This window comes from Gracilinanus agilis, chromosome 6 (assembly GCF_016433145.1).
Source record: "Gracilinanus agilis isolate LMUSP501 chromosome 6, AgileGrace, whole genome shotgun sequence".
NCBI lineage: Eukaryota > Metazoa > Chordata > Mammalia > Didelphimorphia > Didelphidae > Gracilinanus > Gracilinanus agilis.
The window spans coordinates 161,167,225-161,193,845 of record NC_058135.1 but is presented as its reverse complement, the minus strand read 5'-3'; the positions used below and the strand labels follow the sequence as shown (position 1 = coordinate 161,193,845).

At 36.7% G+C, this 26,621-nt stretch overlaps 1 protein-coding gene across 1 annotated transcript; it reads left to right on the top strand.

The window, feature by feature from the left end:
- Positions 1–25,198, top strand: REST (RE1 silencing transcription factor). The gene is made up of 3 exons (XM_044680483.1): positions 1–926; positions 9,918–10,001; positions 23,092–25,198. Exons 1-3 carry the CDS (start codon positions 17–19, stop codon positions 25,017–25,019), a joined length of 2,922 nt encoding a protein of 973 aa, XP_044536418.1. The 5' UTR covers positions 1–16; the 3' UTR covers positions 25,020–25,198.
- Positions 25,199–26,621: the final 1,423 nt, after the last annotated feature.

Genomic DNA, 26,621 nt, shown 5'->3' with positions numbered 1-26,621 from the left:
TTACAGCGCTGCTGTTATGGCCACTCAGGTGCTGGGTCAGACTGGAGGCAACGGGCTTTTTACTGGGAATGCCAACATCGTCATGGCATTGCCTAACGACATGTACGACTTACACGACCTCTCCAAAGCTGAGCTGGCTGCACCTCAGCTGATTATGTTGGCAAACGTGGCCTTGACTGGGGAAGTGAATGGTGGTTGCTGTGACTACATGGTTGGAGAAGAAAGACAAATGGCAGAGTTGACCACAGTGGGTGACAACAACTTCTCAGACAGTGATGGGGAGGGACTTGAAGTGCCTCCCGGAATAGAAAATGAGTCAAATAGACCTGAAAACGTGGAATTGGGATCTTTGGAAATCATCGTCGTTGATCCTCAGACTGTGTATGAATCATCTGTCCCAGAGACTTTCAGTTCTGAAAAAGACCCTCCCTCAGAGACACTGTATCAGCCAGAGACCCCAGAGGACAAATGCAAGAGCTTGAAGAGCAAGCCCTTTCGATGTAAACCTTGTCAGTATGAAGCGGAGTCTGAAGAAGAGTTTGTGCATCACATCAGAGTCCACAGTGCCAATAAGTTTTTTGCAGAAGAAAATGCAGAGAAACAAGCACAACAAGCCCAGACCAAGGAATCGGATTCTTCTGTTGCTGAAGAAGCTGACTTTTCCAAGGGGCCTATTCGTTGTGACCGCTGTGGCTATAATACTAACAGATATGATCACTATTTGGCTCACTTGAAGCACCACAACAAAGCAGGAGAGAATGAGCGGGTCTACAAGTGCATGCTATGCACATACACCACTGTAAGCGAATATCACTGGAAGAAACACTTGCGAAATCATTTTCCTAAGAAAGTCTATACCTGCTCACAGTGCTCCTATTTTTCAGACAGGAAAAACAATTATATTCAACATATCCGAACACATACCGGTAAGTTTTTTGTTTCTTCCACATTCTGTATCTTGCTAGAGAGCCTTTTGTCTAGTTCCTGGTTCACCAGTTGAACCTGGGCAAATGTCTTGGTCTTTCATTATGTGTTCATCTGCAAAGACAAGAGGCTGGCCTACATAGATGACATCTTTTAGAGTTAGAGTTGTCTGCAGTGATAAACTTTAGAATTCAAAAAAAGCTTATTAATCAAGACAAACTGTAAGAAGTAGACTATATTAAAGGACTTCTTTTAAAAAATTCCATTTTACTTTCAGGTGCATGCAGTAATATAAATAAATTAAAGGTTAAAAAAAAAGCATTGGAAATACAAGTCTTTTAAAAATTAAAAACAAAAAACAACCAAACCCTGTCTGTCTTAAAATCAATACTAAGTATCTCTTCCAAGGCTGAAGAGTGGTAAGGACTAGGCAATGGGGGTTAACTTGCTCAAGGTCACACTACTAAGAAGTGTGTGTGACAGCAGATTTGAATGCAGGATCTTCTCTCCTGGCTCTCTCCACCACCATCCCTTTACCCCAATAAAAATCTTTTTGCATATTGTATATTGAGTTCCGTGAAAATCTTATCTGTGATACTGAAAATGGTTTTTTTTCTTTTAATGTTAGACATTTCTCTAATAATCTCGTTTACACCTTTCACTTGCTTTAGGTTATTCTCCAAACCCCCCTTTTTTAGATGGTGCTGAGGTAACGTTTAGCTTAGGTTATATAGCTGTCAGAGGAGAAGCCCTTCATTTTTTACACTAGTTTAGGAAAGAGACAATTCATTTGGTAAATTGGTAAATTTAAGGAAAACTAAATACAATACCAAGTTGATTCTCATTTTGTATAACTTATAAAATCTCAAAAGGTAATACTTTCTTTTCATGAATATTATAGTCTTCCAAAATGGATGTCTTCCTTCTAAATCTATTTGAGATTATAAGATATCTCTTTTTAACTGAAGTTCAAGGATTTGAAGATATCATATAATTAAAACAATACTGTTTGGTTGTAGTAATCTAGTTTTAAATCAGTATCTTCCAATATATGTATAAGATTTTTAGCATTAAAAATTAATTTAGAGGCAGCTAAGTGGCTCAGAGGATGGAGTGCCTAGAGACTGGAGGTCCTGGGTTCAAATCTGGCCTCAACACCTACTAGCTATGAGACTCTGGGCAAGTTGCTTAACCCCCATTGCCATTATTCTGACTTGGAACCAATACGCTGTAAGAGTTTAAAAAAAAATTACTTTTAACTTTATAAAGGTGCTAGTATAGTCGTAATGAAGTTTTCACATATTCTGTATTTTCAGTCATGATATAAAAATACTAGCCTTGAGCCTAATTATTGTTTTGGGAAGCAATTAAAGGCAATGTGGAGAAAGTATAAATTCTAATATATTAGTAAAGTTTTGAGTGGAAAGCTCTGCATTTATCAGTATCAGTATTCTCTGCAGAATGGACAGTTTTCTTCAAAGAGTGCCAGAGCTAAAGCAGGGTGACAGAAAATGTTGAGATGTGTGGGCAGGCCTGTTTGTATACCTCAGTTGGTGATAATTAGTTTTGATGTATATTAAAATGAGTCTCCTGCAATGCAGGTAAAACATTTTGATTAAATAGAATATAGGATTTAAAAGCCATAGCAGATGGGCCACTTATTTAGAGCATATTGGATAACTAACATGACATCAGTTCTCATTTATAGAGCACTTAATAAACTGTAAAAATGTTTTCTTCCCAACAGCTCTGTGAGGTAGTGCAGTTAATACTGTTCAGCTTGAGGAAACAAGAGGAACAGAGAGCTAAGCCATAAGCCATTAAGCTTGTAGACCAGAGGAAGAAGAGGGCAGGACTCCAAGATAGCCTCCTGCAGAAAAGGCTCCCAGAGCTTAGAGGAGACACATTAAAACTTTGTTGTCTTTGTTTGTTTGTTTGTTTTTAATTAAACTCTTACCTTTCATCTTAGAATTAATACTAAGTATCCAGTCCAAGGCAGAAGAGTGGTAAGGACTAGACAATTGGGGTTTTACCCAGAGCCACACAACTAGGAAATGTCTTAGGCCAGATCAGAACCCAGGACCTCTCCCCTGTAGGCCTAGTGCTTTAGCAACTGGGAATCTGCCTTTCATCATTATCTAAATAGGAATAAGACTGTATTATAGTCATTAAACTTTTGCTTTTGGCTTCCTGAGAGTTATAATAATGGAGGGTATATGGCCAAGATGTGTCCTCCCTAAGGAGGTGTAAATGGAGACAATGAAGCTCTCTGTGGGAAAATGACTTGATTTCTCCAGTTGCACAAATGTCAGAACTGGAACTGAACCCTAGGTCTTCTGGATTCCAACTCCCATATTCTTTTGATGCTTTTACAATGGTTTTTTTGTTTTTTGTATAGCACACTTGTAAATGTGTTGCTGAATCTTCAATAGGGGAAAATCATTTGAACTGACTCTTGGATTTTATAATGAATGGACTGTGTCCAGTAATTTGTGATGGATAGTCTGTGGACATTTTATCCATTTTGTGGCTTATTGGCTATGTTTAATCATGAGCTAGTTTTCAACCAACCAGTATACTCTGGTCAACCTCTTCCCATCTTATAATCTTCATAGTAGGCAAATTAATTTTAATAGTAGTCTAAGAAAAAGAATTAAGAATAGGTGCTTTTCAAATTTTAGATCATCTACTGTTTTAGTTTGAACAATTGCTTCCATTCATTATTATGAATATGTATATATATGTGTTTTAAAAGATATTTTACCAATTACATGTAATAACAATTTTCCATATAAGTTTTCTGAAGTTATATAATCCAGATTGCCTCCTTCCCTCTCCCTTCCTGGAGATGGTGAGCAATTTGATCTAGGTTATACATGTATTACCATGCAAAACATTTCCATGTTGTTCATTTTTTGTAAGGGAATACTCATAAAACCAAAACTCCAGGATAAAAACCCAAATAAACTAAAGTGAAAAAAATCACATTCTTTCATCTGCATTTTGACTCCAACAGTTCTTTGGAGGTAGAAAGCATTCTTTGTCATAAATCCTTCAAAATATTTTGGATCATTGTATTGCTGATAATAGCTAGGTCTATCACAGTGGATCATTTCACAATATTGCTGTTACTATGTATATTATGTTCTCCTGGTTCTACTTATTTCACTCTGCCTGCATCAGTTCATGCAGGTCTTTCTTTTCAGCTCTTTCTGAAATGATCCTATTCATCATTCCTTATAGCACAATAGTATTCCATCACCACCATATACCACAATTTGTTCAGCCATTCTCCAACTGAGGGACTTTCCTTTAGTTTACAATTCTTTGCCACCACAAAAAAGGACAGGTATAAATATTTTTGTACAAATAGATCCTTTCCCCTTTTTAAAAAAATCCCTTTGGGATACAGGCCTAGTAGTGGTATTGCTGAGTCAAAGCAGTATAGTTCCAAATTTTCCTCCAGAACGGTTGGATCAGTTGTGAATATATTTTTTTTATTTTTTTATTTTATTTTTTTAAACCCTTAACTTCTGTGTATTGACTTATAGGTGGAAGAGTGGTAAGGGTAGGCAATGGGGGTCAAGTGACTTGCCCAGGGTCACACAGCTGGGAAGTGTCTGAGGTTAGATTTGAACCTAGGACCTCCTGTCTCTAGGCCTGGCTCTTAATCCACTGAGCTACCCAGCTGCCCCATGAATATATTTTTAAAAGAATTTATCAAAAACTTAACTCATCAAAAAAATAAATACTATTGTAACCATAATAGCTAACATTTATTTAATGCTTACTATGTGCCAGACATACTAAGTGCTTTACAGTTATTTCATTTGATCCTTTTTACAACTGTGAGGAAGGTGCTATAATTATCTTCATTTTACAGATGCGGAAACCAAGAGGTTAAATGACTTGCCAAAGTCTCATGGGCCAGATTTGAATTCAGGTTTTTCTGACTCCAGGCTTGTTGCTCTATTTACTTCACCACAGTTAAGTTTACCCAGTATATACTGTCTAGAGGTGACAGTTTCAATGAAAATACATTTTCTAAGATAGGATTCTGGGTAGTACCACAAAATGTTATTAGTTCAGGCTGCCAGTAAGTCGAAAAGGAGGAAAATTGAATTGATCAGATTTTTTTAATCATATCATAAAGTTTCTGTAACACCTAATGTCAGTGACATCTTTTAGCTGAATCTGAAATTAAATTTTCAGTAAACTCACTAGGTCATAGCCCAAACTTTCTAGACCATATTTTCTAGCTCAGTGATTTGCAGCCCTATGCCAGTTTGAGTAGTTGGTTGAATTTCTTAAACATGTGGGCTGCTTATTTGAACACAAATAGACCTTGGTTAAAATAAGATCTTCTAGAACTTGTGTTTTCCAGCATAGTACATTTTTCTAGTCTAGAAGAAGAAACTTGACTAGAAAACATCTCCAGAGGAGAGAGTGTAAGATAGTAGAACATGAAGGAAAACATGGGAAAGGAGGAAAAAGACTTGTTAACAAAACAAGTGTTCCCACTTTCTTTGTATATAAAAGGTAATTGAGAATTTTACTTTAAAAAATATTGAAACAGCATAAAAAATCTTTCCTTATTTTGGGTGTAGAATGTAGAAAGGCTTCACTGTTTTCTTAAGTTGGCAGGGGGAGGATAATTTTTTATCAGGAAATTATTTTTTAAAAAGACATCACTAGGGGGGGCAGCTGGGTAGCTCAGTGGATTGAGAGCCAGGCCTAGAGATGGGAGGTCCTGGGTTCAAATCCGGCCTCAGACACTTCCCAGCTGTGTGACCCTGGGCAAGTCACTTGACCCCCATTGCCTACCCTTACCACTCTTCCACCTATAAGTCAATACACAGAAGTTAAGGGTTTAAAATAAAAAAAAAATAATAATAATAATAAAAGACATCACTAGGGGCAGTTAGGTGGCTCAAGAGAGCCAGGCCTAGAGATAAGAGAGCACTGGGTTCAAAACTGGCTTCAGACACTTCCTAGCTGTGTGACCTCAGGCAAGTCACTTAACCTCCATTGTCAAGCCCTTGGCCCTCTTCTAGGCCTTAGAACCAATACACAGTATTGATTCTGAAATGGAAGGTGGGGAGGGCCTAAAAAGTAAATAAATAAAATGAGGTCACTAAGAAAATGAAAGGGGAAAAAAGGATTGGAAGGGCCTGCCAAGTACATTGAAATAATTTTGGAAGCTTGAACAGCTAAAGAAGTAGGCCCTCCCCATTCATGATGCCCCATATGACTTCTCAGTGTCCCCATTTTAAGAAATGCATTCCATTGAAAGATTTTAAACCATGGATTGGTTTAATGGATAATCTTATACATCGGGACTGCTCATTGTAATATTGCTCTTAATTTGTTTCCTTCATTAAACATGAAATTCCTTCATGCTAGACAAAGAGGAGGTATAAGAGATAAATAAGACTCCTAGATCTAGAGCTGGCATAAGTCTGACACCTTTCCCCACCCCCACTGCCCCCATTTTACAGATGAGGTTAAGTGACTTGTCAGACATGGGGTTGTTTCACATCCGGGTGGAATCTAAACTCATGTCCTCTAACTCTAGAGCCGCCACTTTCCCCTGGACTAGGGGGCCTCTTAAGGGCAGGCTCTGGTCCCTCAGGAACTGAGAGTCTACTCAGTACACAGCTGAGAGACAAAAGAAAGACTAGGTTATTTTTCTTGTGAATGTTCACAGCGGGACAGAAATGATTCTTCTTTTGGAGGTTTCCTTGAAGAGGTAACATTCAGCTGGAGTTTTCAGACTGGCTATGAGAAGCTAAGGTGTTGGTGGTAGGGATTCATATGTTGTAGAAGAAGAATTGGTCAGTAGTTTAGTTTGTTTAGAAGTGCTTGACACCTAGTATTTTCATAGTGTCCTGTCTACTAGTTTATTTTAAAATATATCTGATTCATTTTATCCCATTAGAAAAATCATTGATTTTTTTTTTTAACTTTAGTTACCTGAGGCCTTTGAGGTTGTTTGTAATCAGTAGTTTGAGAATGTGACTGCTATGTAGTCACAGCTATCAAACCATTTAAATTTTCAGTTGCTGGGATTAACAATATTATGCTATTGTGCTTCATTTATGTCTATAGTATTGAAGGAGCAACCTTTGAATTTGAAGGGCAATGGAGTTTAAACATGGCTCTATCAAGATAGTGGACTTATTTTAGTTCTACAACTTCCTTGTTTAATATATAGCAATCCTTAAGGATTCTTTTTGTTCTCTGATTTTTAAAATTTTCATCTTTAAAAATGACATATTTGTCCTTCATCTATCTTTACAGTATGTTGAGGTCACATTTTAAATTGCCTCCAACCTTCAAATAGTTAATTTTAAAAATACTGTTTGACTTGGAAAGTTTGTGTGATGTAATCAATCAGTTCTTAGAATTGGAAAGTGGCAGACTTCCCCAGATTTTTTCTAGCAGTTTGTCCATCTCTTCAAATTGCTAATTTGGCTCTTTCCTTCAATTTTATTGCTTTGTTATTCATGTGTAATGTAAGTTTAGTGGATGATAAAAGAGCACAATACTCCTCTCACCCCCAGCTTGTGTTGTACTAGTTCCACAAGTGATCTCTTAAGATGACATTTTCCACCCTGGGAAAACGTTTTGATAGAAAATCAGCTTAAAGCTGTCTCTTATGCATTTAAGTCTAGTAAACCAGTTGCATTATCAATATCTTCAGTCTTTTATAAAAGTTATTTGTCAATCATGGTAATGCATGTGTTTTTCCCCATTAATGCCTGCCATTCTCTTAAAATATCTCGAGATCAAAGTTCCTATGGCATGGTTGCCACTAAAACAAAGTCTTTATGGGTTTTATCCCCTTTTCAGGACAAAATTAGAATAACTTGATCTTGTATTTTCAGATTTACAGAGTTCTTTTCCTTTGCAGTAGTCTCCCTCTTCATATTTCTCTTTTTTTCAAACAGAAGAGGAACTTGAGGCATGGGGAGGTTAATTAACTTCCCTAAGGTCACATAGCTTTTAAGTGTGGGAGTTGAAATATCTCTTAAGTCCAATGGAATAAGACATCCTTCCATCATATCAAGTTGCCTTTCTTTTAAAATTTTGGTTACTTGATTGTTTTCACCTATAATTTTCATTTGTTAAAGGAAACTCCCTGATTCGTAATTCCCTCCATAGATATATAACTTAAATAACATGTCCTAAGTGCATTTTCTGTAATGGTAAGTGATTAAATGACTTGTCATAGTCCTCTACTTTAGTGGCTTCCAAATTCCAAAATCAACTTTCTAGCCATTTATGGTGCACTATCTCTTGACCAGATTGTTACCCTGGTTATTCTCAATTAACTGTGGCATCCTGGTGTATTTTATATTTTTTATTCCACTATTTTAGTGGAGTTTCTTTTTTTTTCCTTTTTGTACTTGTATCTCCCAGCACAGTACCTGGCAAGATGGTATATTCTTATTAATAAATGTTTTATGATTGTTAAATAGTTGTACTGCTTTTTAGCATTGTTAGACATGGTGGTTCCTGGTGAAAATAAGAGGGAAAGGGCTGGTTTTAACTTAGAGATCATAGGAGCATGAATATAGAGCCTGAAGGGACCTTAGAAGGCAACTCCTTTATTTCTGTAGTTGAGGAAACTGGCATAAAGAGGCATATATTTAAATTATTTGCTCAGGATCACATAGTTAGTAAGTGGGATTTGAACCCAGGTCTTTCTGACTAGCTGTACTAGACTGTGTCTTTCACTGGAAAGTGGTTGGTGAGCAAAAGGTGATAGTAGAAGAATAGGATGGAACTCAAAAGTTCTAGACTTGGTAGTTTTGAAAGCAGATATTTGTCTCTTTAAACTTTTTCCCTAAATGAGGGAGTAGTGGAGGCTCTGAAACTATTTATCATCTCCTTAACCCCTTAAACTCTTGTGGAGTTGTAGCAGATGGGAAGATGTGTCCAACAAAATAACTCTTCTTTTGCTGTGTTGCTGGCCCCCTGGCCTTCCTAGGCAGTGCCAGAAGGAAGGGGAGAATTGGAAGACATCTTAGAGCGCCTCAGTTCTCACCCCCAATTTCTTGTAATAGGTGACAAAGCTAAGGCTTGTGCAGTGGCAAAACTGGCCTTGTGGCTCTTCATCCATTGTGGCCTGAGAAATCATCTGAATGATTGTCTATATGGTATATACTTATAATTTTCATTATTCTTGTCCATAAAATGGTTTTAAATACCAATCTAACTCATAAAGTTGTCAAAACTGTTAGCTAGGAAAAACAATACTTACATAAGAACTTCTTTAGTATGGTTTGTGAAGTTTTGCTCTGCGCTTCATAAATGTATGGCCCCAAAAGCTTAGTGCAGCCTTCAGTGTTTGTAACCCAGCTAAGTTTTTGGAACACCCTGTACTTAGTCTCCTTGGATCCTCGTAGCAACCCTTTGAGGTAAATAGTCCAGGTGTTAATATTCCCATTTGATGTGAATGTTGTGAAGAAACTTAAGTTCATAAAGGTTATGGCTTGCTTAAGGCCACAGAGACAAATAAGGGTTTCCTAAGTTTTTGTAGAAGCTCCTTTCTCACAATAAGTCTGAGGTAGGTAGTTAAAATAAATTCTCTAAATAATTGTTGTTCATCGATACTATTACAGGAATAGGCCTAATCAAAAATCAGATTTTTTAACAGGATATTTTTTTGCTCTGTACTTACTACCATTTGCATTATTGTTAGATACCTACAAAATTGACACGAGCTGGAGAACATTTGAAGGACGATCATTTTTATTGGGCTGAACTTTAAATTTGTTTTGATTTCAAAGTTGTGTAGATGTTGAATTGAATCAAGGAAGATGCTAATAATTATAATAGCAGTTTAGTCACACCAGTATATCAGTTGACTATATTTTGCCAGGCTGTAGACAGTAATGAATATTCTATGTATTTTGTTACTCATAGATGAAGTTTCTGTGTATTTTGCCTTCTTTGACATTTCTAATACATGATTGATTTGCTTGCAGGTGAACGCCCGTATCAGTGTGCTATGTGTCCCTATTCCAGTTCGCAGAAGACACATTTAACTAGACATATGCGTACTCATTCAGGTTGGTAAGAAAGGGGGTAAGGGGTTAAAGAAATACTATTCCATATTTTATGCACAATTTTTACTAAGTTACATTTCTTAAATAATTGGACATAAGAATAGACACTTTAGAGAAATTCATATCAATAATTATTTTATAATGCTCTCTTCTAGGGTCCTGAAAATTTGGGATAAGCATTAGATTTGTAAAGTGTTTGCTCTGTATAAATATATCACATTGCTGTTTTCAAGACGATCAGATTATTGTATAATTTATAGTTTCTGTATTTAAGTGTCGAGGGCCTTGTGATTATGCAAACATCAAAACAACAGTGGTATATGAAAACTATTTTTGGAAAGCTATGTCTGAGCCAGTAAAGTTCTGGAGGCTCTAAATACCCATCTATTTAAATACCAAATGGTCTGATACCTAGTTCATACAATGCCGGTACCTCAAACCAGTGCACTTACATATTTCTTTTAAAATTACTTTTCAAGCAGGACAACTTTTATAAAGAGATGCTTTTAGAAGTGTTACTTCAGCTTTTTATAGAAACCATTTTGGAATTGATATAATCTTTAATTGGCGTTAAATGACTAATTTGGTAAAAGGTTTTTAAGCAGCTTCAGGATATGAATTGATGGTTTTATACTGTGATTAAACTAATCTGTGTCTCCACCTGGTGGACACATTCACATCAAGCTTTTCCTTTAATTCACTGAATGTGTGTGTACTTCGTACTTCGAGTATCACTACAACTCCTTTAATTTAGCAGATTATCTTTGAGAGTAGAATGTTCATCACCAAATTGGCAACCTAGTTATGAGTCTCTCTGAATTTAAGTAGGCAGTAAATTTAATTTTCCCATAATTGAGTCCTTTCCAGGTTATGTGGACTTGCCAGAACTTGCACTCCAATAGACTTCAGGAATCTAGTTCATTCACTTCCTTGCCATATTGAGGCTTCAGAGTAGTACTTAAGTAAAGGGTAAATAATGGATTAGTGGTTCATTTGAATCAGTGAGCTGCATGCTTGTGGAAATCTTTTTAAAAAATCTAATGGGGGGTACAGATAAGTTTAAATGAAGGCCTATGAAAAAAACAACTCCTTTTTTTCATCTTAGTACTTAGAAAAAGGAATTCTCTTTCTTAGAACATAAGGGAATATTGCTCCTGTCATGTATGGTATTTTGGAGGTGGTGTTTTTTTTTTTCATGTTCTCTCTACTTAGGGGATAGGTAATTCTGTCTAAATAATTTGTGCTACACTTGGAATCATAATACCAGGATTCTTAGACAGTTCTAGTAACACTAGAGAGATATTACTGCCCAGATCCATGTAACTAACCATCTGTGCTAATTTTTCATGGCATTATTTCTCCTTTCTGACTTGCTATTCCAAGATTCTATGTTATTTTTTTTAGTTACATTTTATGGTGACTGTTAACGTGTGAAGGGAATCTCATTATAATAAGCTGTTTTCCAAATGGAAGCATAAAGTTATAACAAAACACATGTGTTAAATGTTCTTGCATTTTTTTGGATAAGAGATTCATATCCCTAGATTTTAAGTGTATATGTCTTGCTTTTGGGGGACCTACAGTCTTTAATTTTAATTTAATTTTTCAAACCGTTACCTTCTGCTTTAGATACTATGTATTGGTTCCAAGGCAGAAGAGTGGTAAGGCCTAGGCAATGGGGCTTAAGTGACTTGCCCAGGGTCACACAGTTGAGAAGTGCCTCAGGCCAGATTTGAACCTAGGACCTCCTGACTCTCAATCCTTTGAGCCACCCAGCTGCCCCATTAACAGTCTTTAAAAGAAAAAAAAAATTTTAATGGAATTAGTAGAAGGTTAAGGCCATTTAAAGATAATAAAATTGATTAAAACTTGATCTAACACCTTCATTTTTCAATTAGAATTCTGGCTCTTTTATAAAATTATTTCTCAAATGGAATTAATGTATATGTTCTTGAAAAGAAGGTGTTTCAAAGACATTTTAAGATTTTGACTTTTACAGTGACATGTAGTAGCCCAGACACTGCATTTCATTTTTACTCTTACAAAAAATACCGATGTTGGCAAATTGTGTCTCAGGAAAAACACATGCACTATGTGCTACTTTATATAATTTTAAGTAACACATAATAAAAGGTGTATTTCACTTGATATGACTATGCCACTATAGTATCAGTTTAGAATTTATATTCCTTTGTACCTCCTTCCCAGTTTTCTAACATGTTCTCTCTTGGGGACTATTAAAGTTTTTAGCATTCTGATTTTTAGCAGATTATGTATCTGTTGTGATTTTATACTGGCTAAAGTAAATTTTCCAGTAACTGAGTCTTTAAGAACTATTTAAAATAATTCTTAACCATTTAAGATACAAATCTGCCTAAAATCATTATAGACTTCCCTGCCTTAACCAAAATGTGCTTATAATTTGCCATACTGTACCTTTTGTCAGTTATTCAGGGTCATTATTGTAAATACTGGTTATTTTTAAAAGTACATTTTTGATATCTTTTCTTTATATGCCAGCTATAGTTTACAGAATATCTCCCTATCTCCCAGCATTCTCACCTAATAATGAATAAAAAGAGAAAAAACTCATTTAGAAAAACCAGCCCAATAAATAAATAAATTCTTACCGAGATTAGTTTTGTCCACCCTTGTAGACAGGCAGGGCCTTTTCATACCTCTTTGGGGACAGTCTTACCTCGGTATCATTTACTACTCTTGTTATAGAAGATCACTAGTCAGGCACAGGAAAGTCAAATGGCACTCAGAATAAGGAAGGAAAGATTCTTTATTACGGACTGACCCAGGGGGAGATCACTTCTCTAACCCTGGTGGGCCTCCCCACTCCCCCCACCCCCGCATTGGGGGAACAGGCATTTTAGGCATTTTATATATTCTGTATCTGGCTTGTCTGGAACCGGGTGGGAGCTGGAGGGGAGGAGGGGTGGCTGTCTGTACTTCAGGCTGAATTTCTTCATCATTTCCCCCCTTTTGGTGCTCCTTAAAACTTCAAGATGTGTCATCCTTAGTATCCAATACTTGGTATTCTTTTAAAGAGAAAAGGATAGCTGGAGTCTCCTTGGTGATTATAGTTTCTATGAACCATGCCAGGGTGCTGAAAAATGAAACAGGATAGTACCTTATGGTACTGGGGTCTCTTCTTATACTTAAATATTTTGATGATTATGTATTCTGGGTATCTTTCCTAAACTTTTCTTTTGCAAAGCAAGCATTTTATGAAATAAATCCTTCTACCTCAAGTTCTTTTGGAAATATAGAAATTCCTGGGTCCTAATCCTTAGTCTACAGCTTCTCTCATAACTACTTCTACCTATTTCTATGGAAACTTAATTACCAATCATCAAAAATCTTATTTGTTTAAAGCTATTACTTAATTCTAACTTTCCATTACTAGTCTATTTGCTTGTTTGGAAAATGGAAACTTTTCATTTTACAATTTGCATCCTGTGCTGATTGTAGGAATTTGTCACAAAAGAAAGGTGGGAAAATGATCTTTTAATTGTCCTTACAGTTCTTTCAAGGGCATAGAATGAGTGTGTTAACACTGACTTTCTGTACAGGTCAGGGCTATCACTGGCTCATGCCACAGTCCTTTTACTCATGGACTACCAGTATCAGTCACAAAGGGCTGGTCTGAGTTGAGTCCCAGTCTACCTTTCCAATTGTTATAGGACTTTCAAATTCCCTCTAAGTATCTTCTTGTTCCTCTTTTCAGTGGTGGGTCAATCATCAGACAGACTGAAACCCAAGCTTACAATAATATCAGGTGTGATTCCCATAAACCTTTTGTCTTAAATGGCAAAAAGCCTACTAATTACAGTCGAAAGAAAACCTGTTCTCTCTCTGTGTTCTAATTTCATTCTTTTAAAATTCCATAATTTCAAACAAGCTTCCTATTTATTTGCTTTTACTTATTCTAGTGGCTTCTAAAAATTGTAATTTCTCTAATACAGCAAATGTTAATCCTGTATCTCTTTATACCTTATCTATATTTGCCTCTAAAATGTTCTCTCTTGGAGACTATTAAAGTTTTTACCATTCTGATTTTTAGCAGAATATGTATCTGTTGTGATTTATACTGGCTGGCTAAAGTAAATTTTCCAAAAACTGTCTTTAAGAACTATTTAAAAGAATTCTTAACCTTTTAAGATACAAATCTACCTAAAATCATCACCATCATTATTCAAATAAACTTAGTCTCAAAACATTTGCTCTTTTTCCTTTCAAACCTCTGCTTAAAGCAGAATCACATTCAATATTCTCCTCACTTCACACATCTACTTACATTGTTCATACAACATGTCTGTCTTCTGGCTCTCATAAAGAGGCCCCATATTCCATTAAAGTCTGCTACACCTTATGTTTTTCATATGCTTGTTCTACTCCTCTCTCACCTTCTACTACTTACTTCTGCCTTCACTAAACTTAATATCCACCAGGTATTGTTACCTGCTTTTAGTTGCTCAGAAGAGCCCTTATTATCATTATATGTTGTCCTATCCAATTCACTTTAAACATTAATTCAGTTCACAGACCATTCATAGATCATTTATGTCTACATATAAATTAAATTCTAACAAATTGCATCTAAGCACACGTATACACCTAAACCATGAAATCATTCTTGCCCAGAGTACATATTTATCCCAATCAATTACAACAAATGTTTACACATTCAAAAATCCTTTGGCAATATTTCAAACTTTTAAAAACCTGTTTCATTCCACATTTATAGATTTACAAATTTAAAACCTCTTCTTCATGCTCATAACATTTTCGCCTGTTGCTTGCTTGTATAAATAATTTGGTATATGTGAGACTGAAAGAAAATTTTTTAAAATTAGAATTAAAATTTGAACTTAGCCCCAGAAGTTGACATTTGTGTACACAACAGAACAGAATTATATATGAAATAAGTAATTTTTCATTTTGTACAGTTTGCTTTTAAATGACAATAAAAATAGCAATTTGTGATAAATTGCTCTTGTTTGCCATTGCAAAACTACTTTATAAATTTGCATGTTTTAAAAATTCACATTTTCCAAATGTTATCTCATTTTATCCTTATGACCTTAGGAAAGAGGTCTTAATCACCCCTATTTTATAGAAGAAAAAAACGGAGGCAGATTGGTTAAGTGACTTGCCCAGAACTCCACAGCTAGTCAGTGTCTTTGGCTGACTTTGAACATGGGTCTTCTTGACTGTAGATCTAGTGCAGGTGTCGGCAACCTTTTTGGCCGTGAGAGCCATAAACGCCACATTTTTCTAAAATGTAATTTCATGAGAGCCGTACAGGGCTCACAGTGTGCACTCCTGTAACAGCGCCTGAAAAAAATTTGACTTTATGACTCCTACAGAAAGAGCCATATGTTGCCGACCCTGATCTAGTGCTTTCACTAGCTGCCATTTTTTAAAAAATGCATGCAGTGAGGTGATTCAGTAGATTGAGAGTCAGGCTTAGAGATGGGAAGTCCTGGGTTCAAATCTGGCTTCAGATACTTCCTGGCTATGTGGCCTTGAACAAGTCACTTAACTCCCATTGCCTAGCCCTCACTGCTCTTTTGCCTTCATTCTAAGATGGAAGGTAAAGGTTTAAAAAACAAAAATTGTCCTGCTTGAATGTGTTTCTTGTTCTTTTCTGTACATTCTGAAAATGTCTTCGTGCTACACTTTTTTGGTATCCCTATTGGTATCTAACCCTCTTCAACCTCCAATTTATACCTTGCTCCCCACTTTAGAAACTGAGAGAGATAAAATTGCGCCTAAGGTAGAAGCAAAGTCAGAGGTGGGAGCCTGGGCGGAGGACACTGTCCGAGTTCTGCGGCCAACTTCTTCCATCAGGCTGACCCCCCCCCCCCCCAATCAGGCCCAAACCCCCACCAGTCTAAGAATATTGCCTTCTTGCCTGGACCTCTGATCATTGTCCTCCTTGGGCCAGATGACTCACTGGCTCACTGTGGGTTAGAAAGTTTATGGATTCTTTTTTCTTATAATTCCACATTGCTTTCTAGAATACTCAGAGCAGTTCACAGCTTTACCAGCAGTGCATTAAATATGCCTTTCTTTTCCACATTCTCACCCATGGTGTTTCTTCCCATCTAACATTTTTGAGAGTTTTACTGGGTGTGAGATGAAGCCAGAATAATCTTGACTTATCAAAGAGAATAGGACCACCAAACATCCTCTGATCATATATTGACTCAATAGAAAACTTTTTTTGCTCTATTGTAAACTTCTTGTAAACCTGTATCATCCACCTTAGAATCAATACTGAGTACTGATTCCAAGGCAAAAGAGCAGTAAGGGCTTGAGTAAAGGGGTTTAAAGCGACTGGCACAGGGTAGCACAGCTAGGAAGTGTCTGAGGCCAGATTTGAACCCAGGATCTCCTGTCTCTAGGCCTGGCTCTCAAGCTACTGAGCCACTTAGCTGCCCCCTAGATATTTTAAAATTACATTTTAAGGCTCTCTGGAGTGTTGTGGGCTCAGTGTTTGACACCTCTGATCAGAACATTTGTTAAGGTTGATTTGAACGCTGGATCAGGTTCCATTTTATGAAAACTAATCCCTATTGTGGGGAAATTGGGAAAATCTGGTCCAAGGACAACATTCATTTATTTCATTTTTTCCTAGGTGTTCATATAATTCTTGTGGAAAAATTCATTTCTTTCATACGACTGCTCCTATTCTTTAAACTTTTATTAAGGAAATACTATTTATTCTTGTTACATTTACATAGTTCACACATCAGTTTGTTGAGCCATTCTCTATTTTGTGGGTACCCGCTTTACTTCAATTTTTTTGGTACTATAAAAATAGCTAATGTTTGTTTTGTGTGATGAAGCATGTAAAATGGGAATAATGACCTATACAGAAAAAGTGCCTTAAAAAGGACACTTCTAGGGGGGCACTTGGGTAGCTCAATGGATAGAGTACCAGGCCTAGAGATGGGAAGTCTAGGGTTCAACCATTGCCCTAGCTCTTACTGCTCTTTTGCCTTGAAATCAGTATTCAATATTAGTTCTAAGGTGGGGGATACAGGTTTTAAAAAAAAGAAAGAAACTTCTGATTGGAAAGATGAAATCATTTTTAAGAGCAAAAGCAAATGGACAGATTCAATAAAAAGACCAAAATAAAGATCCTTTCAGCACTTTGAGTAGCTCCTCTATTATTTATGAGGTAACATGAAAAAGCATTGCATGAGATGAAAAGGCATGAATGGGCTTATATGAAAATTGCTCTCTGTTAACCCCACCCCCCAGGTCTTTTTCATTATCCACTATTGCTGAGATTACTTTCATCTTGTAATTTCTACGGTCTGGGGTTTTATATTTATCCTGACCAAAATTAATGCCATTGGGCTCTTTTGTCCACAGTATTAACTTAACTTTATGCTTTCTGAAAATCTAATAAGCTTGTTTTTACCCAGCAATGGTATTGTTGGCCAGGGAACATAGAATTCCCCTGTTAATACATACTAGCTATCCCATGTAACAAATAGTTTTTTTTTTGAAAGACAGAAAAGTTTGAAAATACATAGCATACAGCATCCTACCACCAGAAAGGGAGGGTGGATTGGAAGGTGTCTCTTATTTCTCTTTTTTCAAGCCATGCTTTATACTTTTTTACAATTTCATAACTTTTATTTTTAACTGGAGTGGTTGCTCTTTGCACTTTTTATTGTTATAGTCCAGTGATGGCAAACCTGTGGTACAGGTACCAAAGATGGCACACAGTGCTCTCTGTAGGCATGTGGGTCCCCCTCCCCCCACTGCACCTGACATTTTTTCACATCCCAACCCCTCTTCCCAGAAGCCCAGTGGGAGTGCACAGGGTGTAAGGGGAGCAGCTCACATGCAGCAGAGCTGGAGGGTGGTAGCAGAGTGCTTGGGTTACTCCCCTCCCCTTCCATATGCACCTTGTTACCTGCCCCCAATGGGAGCATGTTACCTCCCCCCACCCCCTATGTCTGGAGTAAGGGGGGGTGGGGCACATTATTGCACTCAGTCTCTGGGAGGGATGGGCACTCTGTTTAGGGGGGAGGGGCACAGCATTCCATCTCTAAAAGGCTCACCATCACTGTTTTAGGCATTTTGTGTATTGTTTTCTTGGTCGTCTTATTTTATGCTCCATCAGTTCACGTAGACCTTTCCATACTACTCTGTATTCATCATCATTTCTTACAGCAGAGTAATAATTCCATTATATTTATATACCACAATTAGTTTAGGTATTCTGCAGTCAGTGGACATCTGCTAACTTTCCAATACTTTTAGTCCACAGAAAGCACTGTCATAATATATTTTGGTATATATGGAAATTTTTTTCTTAATCAACATCTTCCTTGGTGTATAAGCTCAGTAATGGAGTCTTTGGGTCAAAGGGTCATTTTAGTCATTTTGCATAATTACAAATTAATTTGCAGAATGATTTAGCAATTCATACCTCCACTGACCTTGGCACCTGTGTGTCTATCTTCCTGCATCCCCTCCAAACTGATATTTTTATCATCTTTGTCAGTTTGCAACAGAGGGTGATATGAAAATTCAGGTTGTTTTGATTTACATTATTATCAGTGATATGTAGCTTTCTTTTATGTGGTTGTAAATACTTGGCAATTCTTTTGAGTATTGTTCATACCATTTGACTACTTATCTGTGGGAGAATGGCTATTAATCATATAGGGATAGATGACTAGCTGATTGTATATATTAGATGCCAATTGAATATATCAGAAATGTGAGAGAATTTTGACTGCTTTCCTTATCCTAGTTATGTTAATTTTATCTGCAGAAGTTTATCAGTTTCATGAGATTAAAGTTAATCTATTTTATGTTTCTAATTACCTCTATCTCTTGTTTGGTTAAGTAGAACCTCTTCTACCCACAGCTGAGGAAAGTATGTGATTTGCTTCTCTTCTAATTTTTTGACATCATAATCTATTTATAATAGATTTAACTGTTAGCTTTATTACAGTCAGTCAAAAGCTGCCTAACTGTAACTCTCATCTATCAGTTTTATATCTTTTAACATTATTAGGATTAGATTAAAGAGTTAGAATGTTCACTTTCAGGTTTTGAAGATAGTGTTTATCCATAGCCCTGTTCTTCTCTACTTGTCCTGCTCCATTTCTCTCCCTTCTTTTTCCCCTTTTTAGGCTACCTGTTTGCTCTAGGGTTCAAGCTTGCGTATTTCCTGCTTATTATCTCTTAAAATTGAATAATATATCCAGATACCGCTTGACAAGTACCTGATGGTTATTTTAATTCCTTCTCTTATCCTGGACATTTGGATCCAGGCTGTGATTTTATGGAGACCAACATCTGTGGTGCATGTTAGAGAATTGATTAAAGAGCTGCCTTGAGGACTGAAAGGTGTTCAAGTGATTTGGCCAGCTTTCTGCTTCCGAGGCTGGCCCTCTGTCCACCACACTGAGTCTGTGTCCTGAAAATCAGGCCGTTACAGTGGAGCTGAAGGCTGCATTTACAAGTCATATCATATTGGACCGTAATGAGGCACTGGACTCGATTAAACCCCTCTGGCTTCATGTGAGTTAAGAAGGGCGGTATATTTATCCCAACTAACATTTATCTTGTTACGCTGGCCTTATTCCATCCAGTCTACTGATCTTTTTGAATTTTGATTCCCTTGTCCCATGTGTTGTACCTGGTACCTACATAGTAGGTGCTTATTAACTGATTTTATTGACCAGATTTATGGGTCTATTAAAATCTTATGATCATGTCTTTACCAAGAAAACTATTGAACAGAAATCCAGAAGTCCTAGTTTGATGTTGTCTTAGTCAGCAATTTGGGGTATTCAGTCAGTTCAGTATCTGTGTAACTGTAAAATCCTTACCACATTTTCCTTCATTGTCTACAATAGGCACTATTTCTACTAGTTGAGCATTTCACAATACTTAAAGGATACATGATTTATTTCATGCTTATTCATTCCTGCCTCTAATGTTAGAACCTCTCTTAAGAAGTAGACAGGTTTTGTGAGTTTCCATAACCAAGAAATTAATTGGCTTGTAACCAAAATAGTGATCTGATCTGCATCTTTATTTACCTTGCTTAGCTAGTCCTCATACAATCTATATAGTTTTTTTTTTTTTAAACCCTTACTTTCCGTCTTATACAAGTTAATACAAGGCAGAAGAGTGGTAAGGGAGGGCATTGGGGGTCAAGTGACTTGCCCAGGGTCACACAGCTGGAAAGTGTCTGAGGCCTGATTTGAACTTAGGACCTCTCAACTTTGTTGGCCTGGCTCTCAAACCACTGAGCTACCCAGCTGCCTTGGAATATTATTTTTATATGCAAAATTATTTTTAGTTCTAGCTAATCTAGGTTCTGGATGAAATTTTTCTATAATCCCTTTAAAGATTTGAAACTTTATTATGTTAATTTTCTATTGTTCAGTCTCCTTAACTGTGGAAATGAATAGCTCAAACTGTTTATACCTTTGCCATGGTTATGTGTAGTCAACGTTGAACTATTTTAACATGTCTTGATAATATTTTAAATAAGTATTTACTATTATGCTTGCAGGTAATTTATTTGTTTTTGTTACTTTAATTTGCTCAAGAGTTTTGAATTCTTTAATAATTGAGGATTCTATTATTCATGAAACTTTATCTTAATATAAGCATGTTTAATATCTTAAATGGTTTTGAAACTTTTTTTTAGCTTTATTGTAGATTTAAAATCCGTTTACAGTTTTGAATAATTTTGATTTTTTTTTTGAGACTATTCTGTTTGATCAACTGTTTAATTTCCATTTTTCTACAATGCATTCCAAAGGACCAGTTGGGTATGGATACCATTTGGTAATATTACTATAGAGGGATCTAGATGGGTATGTACTCGGATAGAATGTGTGTTACTCTATTGTTCCTTTTAATTGGGGGGGGGGGCGTGTATTGTTTTTCAATGTATTTGTGATTATATTTTTTCCTAGCTTATTCTTTTATGTGCCATATTTACTTGTGTTTTCCCCTGAAATAATTCCTTTATTTTCAAGGTATCCTCCCATCCTCTACTTAAAAATTGCAGCAAACCAAATATACCTCTCCTGCATGGTGAATACAGTGTCAAGAGAGATTAGAGAATTTTGATATCTAATCCCTGCCATAAATTCATAGATTGATAGCTATATAGGACTTCAAAGATCATCTACAACTGGTTCAAACCACTTATTTTATGAAGTGTGAACTTGAATAGTCACATAGGTAATGAATGTCAGAGGAAAGGGTTTGAACCCAGGGCATCTGACTCCAGATCCAGTTTTTTTTTACCACCTTACCTCCCTTGTGGGGATCATAATTTAGTAGGGCAATAAAAACAGTTAAATATCTTTAATATTACATGTTAATTTCATTGTAAAATGAAAAGCAAAATGCTTTACAAAGTTCAAAGAGTAAAAGATTTTGATAATTACGAGTGGTGGAAGAGAATACTGTATTTAAGAAAGGTTTCATAGAGATGATACTTGAGTTGGAATTTAAAGAATGGGTAAAATTTAGCAAGTTGCCTAGGGGAGAGGATATTCTAGGCAGGTGAAATTAGGATAGAGTGGTTGAGTGGTTTAAAATTGTAGCAAGATTACTGTTTGTCAGGCAAAGAAATATGAATCATGTGGTGCATTAGGGAGTCATTATTCTTTATTGAACAGGAGTGGTATGACCAGATCATGAAGATTAGAATGATTACATTTTGAAGAATGGGCTGAAGCAGAGAGAAACTGAAAGTAAAAATTATTTTGAGGCTGTTGTAATTAATTAGTCTGGGTACTAGGTAATGAGAAGCCTGTACCAGGGCTATTATATGCATAGGTTGAAGCCACTGAAGTGAATGAAATTACTGAGGGCAGAGAGAGAAGAAGAGGGATAATCATCCATCTCAAGAGAGAAGCCAAGGAAGAAACAAAAGTATTTAGGGGTTATAGGAGACTAACCAGGAAAATGTCCTTGGGATAGGTTTGAAAACGGGGATTAAATTTACCTCCTCTAGTAAATAGAGGGGAGGAAAAGAATAGTCATGTTGGGAACTTTGAGACATGAAAGGAGAAATGTGAAGGAATTTTCTGTAAGGTAATTGAATTTCAATGAAATAAAGAGTTTGTGTCATCTACTTTTCAAGTGTCGGGTGGGGATATGGTTGAAAACTTTAGACAATCACTTAAAACTCTCAGAGGCCTCCAGGTTCTTCTCTTCTTTAAAATGAAAGAGCTGAAATCAGTTTCTTGGGCCCCTTGTTGATATGAGAGTTTTAAGATTGAAAGAGAGATGAAAATATTCTTGAACTAACTCTCACTTGGCAAATGTAACAGTTGGTGCCAATAGATAGTGGATTAACTTAAAGGAACAACTTGTTTGTCATTGGCTGGGAAACAGAACAGTCTAGCTACTTAACTCTCACATTTCTACTCTTCCCCTTCCTATCCATCACCCTCTAAGTCCTGGAGTTTATGCTGAATTCCCAGTAGGGAGATAGGAAAAAGGCAAAAATAATTTCTGACCTCAAGAAACACACATGCTAATATAGAAGACAAACATAAACATAACTAGGTGGTACATACAAGTTAAGATATAGAGTGGATGGAAGGTATTTAGAAGATAAGGCAGTCAAAAGCTAGGGGAGGGTACCAGCAAAGGACACCACACACACACACACACACACACACACTATTTATTTATTTATTTATTTATTTACTTATTTATTCATTCATTCATTTATTTATTTATCTATCTATTTATTTGTTTGTTTATGCATTGCTGTGCAACTCTTAGGCCTGATAAAGGTTGATGAGATTCTCAAATTAAAGTTGCTGAGGATGGTAACAGAAACAGATAATAGTTTCTCCTTTTATAGTCAAAATATTGGTGGGAAGAAGAGAAACTATTCTAGTAAATATGGCAACTAAAAGGTGCATGGGTCAACTTTTTACTTTGTGCATATTTGCTTACCCTTTGGTATGCTGTTTGCATCCATCCCTCCACATTTGTTCAAATTAGTTTTGAATTCATTTTACTTAAAATTAATTTTCTTCTCATTCTTTTTATCTGCCTGCAGGTGAGAAACCATTTAAATGTGATCAGTGCAGTTATGTGGCCTCTAATCAGCATGAAGTAACCCGACATGCAAGGCAGGTTCACAATGGGCCCAAACCTCTCACCTGCCCACACTGTGACTACAAAACAGCTGATCGTAGTAATTTCAAAAAGCATGTAGAACTCCATGTGAACCCACGGCAGTTTCTTTGCCCTGTATGTGATTATGCTGCTTCTAAGAAGTGTAATCTACAGTATCATATCAAGTCTAGGCATTCCGACTGTTGTGATATTGCAATGGATGTTTCCAAAGTGAAGCTTAAAAAATCCAAAAAGAGTGAGGCAGACAACTGTAGTTGTGGTAGTGTGGCCAGTGAAAAAGGTGAAAAAGAACAAACAAAAACAAAGGGAGATATGATGGAAAAGATAAATGAAAAGAATATAAAAGTGGAGAAAAAAGAAAATGCTTCAAAAGAGAAAAAGCCATGCAGTGTGGCTTCCTTAGGCCAAGTGACAACCCGAAATCGCAAGTTGGCAACTGAGTCAAAGGAGATAGATGTCAAATTGGAGAAAGGTTCAGAAAAATCATGTAAAAACAAGAAAGTTAAGAGAAAGTTGGAGAGTGAAGCAGCTTCTTTAAATAGTAACCCAGTGAATGATCTAGAACCTGTGGCAAAAAAGAAAAAGAAAGTAGAGAGCAGACCCAGAAAGAGCCAAGAAGCTATAAAAGATGAAGTCACAGTGGAAGAGCATAAAAGACAGAAAGCTGGCCTGAAGAAAAATAAAAAAAAGAAAGCTTTGAAAGGTAAACATAGTAAAAAACCCACCAAGTCCATTCAGGCAAAGCCAACTGAAAATGAGCTGGTCCATGAAAAATCTCTTCCTCCTTCTCCTTCTCTTCTTCCTCCTCCCCCTCCTCCTCCTCTTCTTCCTTCACTTCCTTCTTCTCCTCAAGAGGATCCAAAGAAAAAGTCTGATAGCTCCAGGGAAGAACTACAGAGAGAGGAAGTCCTTGTAGAAGATGCCTTAGTTCCTGTTACTAGTTTGATAACTGAAGAAAGGTCAACCTCTCAGGACCACCTGCTCACATCAGTGCCTGCCCCAGAGCCATCGTTGGCACCAGCTCCAGGCCCAGGGCCCGCACCAGCTCCTGAACCTGTACTTGAACCTGTACCATTACCTGTACCTACATCACCAGCAGAAAATGTAGAGAAAGAAGAGATGAAAGACCAAGAAATGCTGCTTGAACAGAGGGAAGAAGACAAAGAAATGACCCTTCAGAGAGCTGTAGATGAAGAACCAAGGAAGTTGGGTGGTACCCAGGAGTCACTCAAGCCATCCTCTTGTGAGCCAGAGGAAGGTCTTCCTGAGAAAGAGCATCAGATGGATGAAGTGTGTGAGATGGAAACTGAACCGAGTCCAACACCAGCAGAGCATCTGGCTGACAAAGACTTGTCGACCCAAGAGCCACATTCTTCAGTGCCAGAGCCCCCTCTGCCACAGCCCCCAATGTTGCCAGAACCCGAGTTTCTGGCTCCTCCCCCTGCAGCAGCAGCAGCAGCAGCAGAAAAAGAAGAGGAGCAAGAGCAAGAGCAATGTGAGCCGGCTCCCCAGATGGTACCAGCACCCGCATCATTGGCTCCTGCTGCTGCAAGTGAATCCCAGGAAATTGATGAAGATGAGGGCATCCACAGTCATGATGGAAGCGACCTGAGTGACAACATGTCAGAGGGCAGTGATGACTCTGGCTTGAATGGCGCTCGATCTGTGCAGGAAGAAGCAAGTCGAAAAGCTTCCCAAGAAGAAGTAGCAGTGGCAGTCAAAGGAGCAAACTTTGTTTGCATTTTCTGTGATAGATCTTTTAGAAAGGAAGGAGAGTATAGCAAACATCTTAATCGACATTTAGTAAATGTGTACTACCTTGAGGAAGCAACTAAGGAGTTAGAATAACTAAACTCTATTTGAATAAGCCTACAATTCTTTCATAAGACCTATTTTGTTTTGTGGATAATTGTTATATTAGACAGCTCCTTTTTTTTCAGTTTGGAGTAGTATCTGATGATTTGGGGTAGATACTTTTTTCCTTGACACCCTTGTATGATAGTTTGTTAAAACCTGCTAAAACTAGTGAATCTAAGGAATTGGATTTCTCTTCTCTACTCATCTAGCACTAGTGAAAGACTAGTAGCCTTTGCATAAATTATTTTTAAAGTAAGGTTTAGAAAACTAAGATTATACACAAATGTTCTATTGATCATACAGTTAGCAGTAGTCAGTTTTCCCATTTCTAGTCTCTAGTTTTATTTTAAATACACACTTTTGGTTCCTTGTTTAGTTAGGAGGCATAAATCAGCATATTGGTAGCAAATTACTCAATGGTTTTCTTTGAGGAATCTGATGTCTCTTTCAGAAAATTAGCACTTTTAACAAAAACAGCCACAATGTGGCTGAAGAAATGAACAGTCATAATTTTTAAAATGTTTTGTTTCTCCTTATAATGGACAGTGAATTTCGTCCACATTTATTAGTCTTTTTTTTTAATTAAAATTTCTGATTTGTATATGTCAATCTTCATAAAAATATTATAACAATGGTTTTTAATTGTGGGAAGTAAAGGGGAGTGTTATTTTTTATTTTTTGGTGGTGCTTTAATGGCTTAAAATGTTGCACATTGTGTTTTTGATTTTTTTTTTTTTACCTATGCAGTGTAATCGTTTAGAAATAGCATTTTTTGCTGTACAGGAACACTTTATATATATATATATTTGTGTGTGTGTGTGTATATATATCTATCTGCATATATATATGCATGTTTATTTTGGTTGATTTAAAAGAACTTTCAGGTTTGTTGCTTACCACAGAGCAGGTGTTTTATTGTTCATTTCTCTTGCAGTTTGTAATCTTTTTCATGGGGAGTCTTTTGAGTTTGCTAAAATTAAGAATTATTTGTGTGTATATGTGCTAATGTATCATTTGTGAGCAGGTGAAGCAAATGCAGATTCAAATCCATTATATTTTGATTTTTACATCTGATGCATATTAGAATCTGTGTTTCATGTTAATTTATTTTTAAGCGGCTGTAGTAAGTTGGCACTCCTTGGTTTTGATTTCACAATCATTATGCAATTTGGCTGTATACTGTATATATATGTTCGATAGACTTGTGAGTAAAGTGTCACGTAGCAAACATCAATAGATTTTTTTTTTCCCTCAGTCCGTTTTGGTACGGCTACTTCCCAAACTGCATAGTATAAATCGAATCTTTCAAGTAAACATTTTTTCATAGATGGTTAATGTCCATATAGCCACCAATCCAAATAAGTATAATATGCTGGTAAGTAGCAAACCTGGGATTGGAAAAGAAGGGAGGGGAATTGTCTCTTCCTTTTTCATTCAAGTTATACAGAGCCTTAAAAATCCTCTAAGGCTTCAACTGGAGTAAGAGCTGCTTGTAGATCAGCCCCACGTCCCTTTGAAGAGAATGAACATGGCATCCAGTACAGTTTACTCTAACCTTAGGTGCCATCCAGATAGATACTCTGAGGACACATT